The sequence below is a fragment of the Nelusetta ayraudi genome, unplaced genomic scaffold (assembly GCF_046127955.1).
Source record: "Nelusetta ayraudi isolate G7.1 ecotype Tasmania unplaced genomic scaffold, CSIRO-AGI_Nayr_v1 ptg000022l, whole genome shotgun sequence".
In the NCBI taxonomy this organism is placed as follows: domain Eukaryota; kingdom Metazoa; phylum Chordata; class Actinopteri; order Tetraodontiformes; family Monacanthidae; genus Nelusetta; species Nelusetta ayraudi.
The window spans coordinates 3,132,551-3,138,550 of record NW_027466072.1 but is presented as its reverse complement, the minus strand read 5'-3'; the positions used below and the strand labels follow the sequence as shown (position 1 = coordinate 3,138,550).

The window sequence follows — 6,000 nt, the reverse complement described above, 5'->3', positions numbered from 1 at the left end:
AGTTTTGGATCTCAGCTTTATCCGTCATCAGCGTCTTGGTTCAGTTCTGTCCCTGTTTGCTCTTGTGGTTCGGTGCTCGCTGAGGACCTGCAGGAAGACGGTTTGTTTCGGTGGAGGCGCAGCGGAAAACTGCAACGACCCACTGCTAAAACCTTGTCACACGTTGACCCCCTTTTGACAGTATAATTTTGTGAAGTGCTTCGCGTCGCCACACCCTGGCGAACGTCACAGCCGCTCGAGTTTCCTTGTTTTCATTTTGAAAGTCCTACGGCTGCCGAACCACGATTTGGATAAATCAAACAGACTCGATGGAGAAGTGCCTTTGCCACCAGGCATTCAGCGACACTACTTTTTATATATTTCATTTATTTTCTTGAAGGCTTCTGTCTGTCACGCTCAAGTCAGTCAGTCACATGGGATCAGTCCAATCAGCTGAGCTCAGTTTCATTCAGTCTTCTCTCTCTCGCTCACTCCCTCTCCGGGCCTAATTGAGATGCGTGGCTCTTCCCCAGGAGGAGGGAGAGAGAGCATCATTAGCAGAACACATCGTGCTAATGAATTTCATAGATGCCCATCTTAAGAGCTGATTAATATTCCCCTGGAAACGGAGGTTGGTGGAAATTGGTCCGTTCACAGTCACTTCATCACACCAGCTGCAGTGTTGTTTACCTTTTCCAGAGGCCTTTTTTAGTTATTTCTTTTTTTGGCGGGTGGCAGACGCCGTGATGACACGCAAACCTTTAGAAATGTGTTGTTGTCTACACTTTTGGGAACAGTTCGATAGAGTTGGGGTTGATTGGACACCTTCTGAAACAAGGCCGTATTCCCCCTCCGGCGTGTTTTGCCCAGACGTGGACTGTTGTAGTTTTCTGCCAAACAAGAGAAGAGAGCCGTGATCGCCCGGAGGTAGTGTTGTAGTACTCGAGATTGGTCTTGGTCTCATCTCGGACTCGGAGGCATTTTTACTGGGTCTTGCCTCGGCCTCGGACTGGACGGACTCTGGATTTTTGATCAAGGCCGGTCAAGGCTCAGCCAACACTACAATGACAGATGATAAAACAGTGGTGATGAACATTACGCAACGAGAACCTAATACTGCAAGCCAAATTGCAGGAGGTTCCTCTTGGTGTTTCCTCTGTATTGGGTGTGGTTTCCAGCGAATTCCAATTTGTATTTATTATCTATTTGTTGTTTGCGGACACAGCGTCACAAGCAGGGAGGAGGCCAAGAGATTCAAGTCAATATGAGCAGGAGGAAAGGAGAAGCGCACACACACACACGCGCGCGCGCGCACACACACACACACACACACACACACACAGAGGGCGCCGTGACCAGGATCAGGTTCTGATGTCACGACGCCGCTCGTTCATTTGTGCTTTTTTTCTCCAATGAGCTGATTTCTCTTGACGCAGCTTCTTTTAAGAGCCATTGTGCTCCTGTGTCCTTGTCCTGCCCCCACAATGCAAAGTGCAACCATGCAGGACGTGCATTTAGAGAGTCCTGTGACTGTGTGTGTGTCTCTTTGCACGTGCACTTGCACAGACACACACACGCCCTTTTTGCCCTGCTTTACAATAATTGGTTTTGAAGGCAAAATGACCCTGAGGGAAAAATGCAGAATGATTCCGAACGCTGCTTTAAGCACTCGGGCTGTGAAAGTGAAGCTGAGGTACATGAAAGAAACAGACGGCAAAAAACAGAGAAAAAAACGTGTTTATTTGTGTGTGTGTGTGTGTGTGTGTGCGTGTGTAATGTGTGTGATTGTTTCAGCTGCGCTACAGTCACCAGGTGCCTCTCGTCAAGGCGCTGCCGTGTTCTCACCTTTGAACGTTCCAGCTGTTTTCCATCCTCACAATGAGCTCCTGATTTCTTTCATTGTCCGGCTCTCTCCATGTTCCGGTCTCTTGTCACTTTACCCTCCTCTTCCTCTCACCTCTCACAGTGTAACTACCTGAATTTAAGATAACCCAGCGTTTAACTCATGCTCTTTGATACTTTAAACACATATTTACACTGAGAAGCGACAGACTAAAGCCAAACGTGTCTGAATCATATCTGAAGGAATCTATCGACCTAAAGCAGATTTTTTTTTAATTTATTTTTTTTTAAATGTTTGTATGTTTTAACAAAAATAGCTGTTTTTAGTTATATCCATATTAAGGTCAGGTCACCCGTCACCTCCTGTCCTGCTGCAGGTCCTCAGTAAACCCAGATTATTCTTACTGTTTTTGTGATAGATTGATAGACAGACAGGGATTAGCGTCATTTGCAGTGTGCTTTCGTGCCATTGGAAGCCACTGAGATTTAGTGTGTAGCACTGCCTTTGCTTCCAATTCAAACTCCATATTAATCCACAACTGGAAACAGCTTTTTGCAAGACTATAAATGGAAGTCAGCTATTTTTAAACATTGCAGTCTGCTCATCAACTCTGAATCCAATTCAAAGGTTGCACGGAAAAACAAATTCAGATATTAATACAGTATAAAAGCCTGCAGAGCTTCTCTATCAGTAAGTAGTAGTAATTTATGCTGATTGTGAAACTTGGAGCGATGCATCAACAAACTACAGGCGACTCGTTATTATTTAGTTCCGGCTCCGTTGATTGGTTGTTTGCCCCCTCCTGCAGAGCGCTTTAAATAATGCAGACGTGGAGCATCAGCGAACCTCCCATGGATGAGGCGGCTGCGACTCGTAAAAGGCTCACTTCCAGTTTTTACACCACCGTGCCTGAAATCCATTGTTTAAAAAAAAAGTCAGAATTCAGCTTCACTCTCTGGCATCTCCGCGAGGCCAATCACAATCCCTGCAGCCCCAGCAGGAACCTAGAGCAGCAGCAGCTGACACAGATCCTGCACATCCCCTGTGGTTTGCAGACATGCGACCCAAGCCCCACTCCCCCATTCGTGACAAATAATAGGAGGTGATTGCACTTTGACCTGATGTGAAGGCTTGGTTTAAAATGAATATGTAAATAAATACCAGCTTTAATAGACAAGGTGAGAAGAAGGTAAGAGGATAAGACCTTATTTTTTATTTTTATTATCATTATCATTATTAAAGCACCACGTCACGACAGCATATAAAGCTCAAATACGAAAAGGACAAGGGAGGCTCAAAATCCTCACTTGAGTGCCACACCTCGTCACACTGGATCCTGGTCCATCCCGTCGTCCTCATTTGTAAAAGACAGCGCAGATATGGAAAATACACCTATGATACACGGATGTTTAATATAAAGAAATACCTGTCAAATTGCACTTCTCTGCGGCTGTGAGGTAACAAAACAAAACAAAACAAAAAGACGACAACAGCAACACACAATGAGCACTGTGGCCATACACGCGGCGACACACGGCTCCTCTCCGGCTCATCCGCAGCGCTCCATCACGAACCGGCGGTGTACGTTTTGATGGGTCGCCCACTTTCATTGAACACTGATGACTTCCAGTGAGAGTAACTAATAAGAAATTGTGGATCTGCTTTGCAGCCGCACGGACCGTGCGCAATTTTCTTTTGGCAAGTCTGCGCACTTCGAATGGAATGTCTCTTTTTCCAAGGCTGAACTTTTACCGTCACTTTGTTTTTCTAGACAAAAAATAAAATAAAATTAAAAAAATAAATAAATCCTCGTGATTTGCACCTGATGTTGACGTCCTGCGACGCGCTCTCCTCACAGAGCCGCTGTCCTTGGCGCAAATCACCGTGGTCCACCACCTCACAGCTGCGACTCCGAGTGGGACAGCTTGGTGGCCACCACCAGGCTGCTGTCACTGGTGTCCAGGCCGGCGCAGTCCGTCCACAGCCCCAGGGATCCGGGCTCCAGGGCGGACACGACGAAGCCGCCCGACACGCAGCGCGTCAGGTCGCAGGAGCTGACGTGCAGCCGGCGGTCCGCCTGCCGCGGGCAGCACAGCAGCCTCTTGAAAGCCTTCCTGAAGTCCGGGCTGCGGCAGTAGATGATCGGGTTGAACGCCGAGTTGACGTAGCCCAGCCAGTTGAGGAAGACGAAGAGGTCCTTGTCCACCACCTCGGCGCGGAAGACGCGCACGATGTTGACGATGAAGAAGGGCAGCCAGCACAGCGTGAAGGTGCCCATGATGATGCCCAGCGTCTTGAGCGCCTTCTGCTCGCGCAGCGCCAGGATCTTGGAGGGCTTCTTCTTGCACTTGGACGTGAGGCCGGTGAGCGCGTTGTGGAAGCGGCCCTCGCACTTGTCGATCTTGCGCAGCTGCGCCTTGGCCTCGCGGTAGACGCGCGCGTAAACGAAGATCATGACCAGCAGCGGGATGTAGAAGGAGATGACGGACGACGAGATGGCGTAGGCGCGGTTGGTGACGAAGTCGCAGCACTCCGGGTCGTCGTAGCACGCCGTGTCGGCGCCGTCGCGCGACCAGTGCATGAGGATGGGCAGGAAGGACACGAGCGCCGAGATGGCCCACACGGCGCACACCATCGCCTTGGCGCGCGCCTTGGTCAGCAGGCTCTGGTAGCGGAACGGCGACGTGATGGCCACGTAGCGGTCGAGCGCGATCACGCACAGGGTCTCGATGCTGGCGGTGACGCAAAGCACGTCCACGGAGATCCAGAACTCGCAGAAGAAGGAGCCGTACTGCCACGAGCCGCGCACCTCGAGCGCGGCGCCGAACGGCACCACCAGCAGCCCCATGATGAGGTCGGCGCTCGCCAGCGACACGATGAACACGTTGGTGAGCGTCTGCAGCCGCTGCGTGCGCGCGATGGCCACGATGACGAGGATGTTGCCCAGGACTATGCACAGCACGATCAGCGCCATCAGCAGGCTCATGCCGGCCGCCCACTGCTCGGACGCACCGCCGCGGCTGGAGAGGTTCTGGAAGTTCTGGAAGAGTTCGCCGTCCCCCATGACGGGCCGCTTCCTCCTGCTTCCTCCTGAGGGGCTTTTTCTTCTTCTTTTGTTGCGCCACCAGCTCCCCGGGGCTCGTCAATGCGGCGCGGGACGGCGGCGGCGGCGGCGGCCGACCCGGTGAGCCGCGGCTCGGCTCGCGTCGCGCATCACCACCACCGACTCCATCCACCAGCTCCTCCCGCTCGCTTGCTCGCTTGCTCGCTCGCCCGCACACAGAACGAATGCCGCTTGCATCGTCCCAGCCAGTCAGAGCAGAGGGTGACATCACCGGTCGCTGGGGCCAATCAACGGGCTGCGGACCCGCGCGCGCCTGAAGACGCCGGCGCACAACAACATCTGAACCCGAATGACAGTAAATCTTCATGATGCGCACCAATGAAGATGCTTGTTGGATGGAGCCTGACTCTTGGCTCAGTCAGCAGAAAGGTAGAGTCCAGTCAAGTTAAATCAAGTCAAACCAAATCAAATCTTACTTGTTGACCAGAGGTTTTTCGTAAACAATTTGCCTGAAAGGGTTTTACATTCTTTGAGATCAGACAAGCTGGGCAAACTATGGGCCTCAGGTCCATATGCGGCCCGCTGTAGTTCATCGTTTTTCAGTGTTTTAAGAGCAATTCCAATAAAGAGCTAAATACCGTGGGGCTACAAAGACAGATATCTTGTTGTTCAATCGACATTAAAGCAACATGTTTTCTACACCTCCCATGATCATTTTTTTTTCTCCCATGAGATGGGTCACCAAAACACTCCATCCGTCTGCTCCTGCTCCAGACCCTCTGTCAAATTTTAGGACCCATTGTGGCCCCACCAGTCAAAACGTTTGCCCACCCCTGCATTAGATCCTCGAACTGAGTGAGGAAAAACTTAAAAACAACAACAACAACAACAACAACAACAACAACAGGGCAAAAGAAGGAACCTCAGAGAGCCGCAAAGCGAGGATCCTTCTCTCTGGGATGGGTCGCGGTGGGTGTCACACATAAACACCCTGCAGGAGTACATACGGTCCAAAGGCCGTGTGCGAGCCCAAGAGTGGAGAAGCTCGTGAGCAGTCAGATGAGGAGCAGGATGACAAAGAGCCAGTGTCTTCAGATATTGCAGTCTGGTACAA

The 6,000-nt window shown here is 50.9% G+C and overlaps 1 protein-coding gene across 1 annotated transcript; it reads right to left on the bottom strand.

The window, feature by feature from the left end:
• Positions 1-3,012: 3,012 nt before the first annotated feature.
• Positions 3,013-5,598, bottom strand: adrb1 (adrenoceptor beta 1). The gene has a single exon (XM_076028127.1). The coding sequence runs from the start codon at positions 4,884-4,886 to the stop codon at positions 3,720-3,722; it is 1,167 nt and encodes a 388-aa protein (XP_075884242.1). The 5' UTR covers positions 4,887-5,598; the 3' UTR covers positions 3,013-3,719.
• Positions 5,599-6,000: the final 402 nt, after the last annotated feature.

What these genes read in the sequence shown, in the direction of transcription:
- adrb1 (XM_076028127.1), bottom strand. Translation starts at nt 4,886, where the DNA reads ATGGGGGACGGCGAACTCTTCCAGAACTTCCAGAACCTCTCCAGCCGC.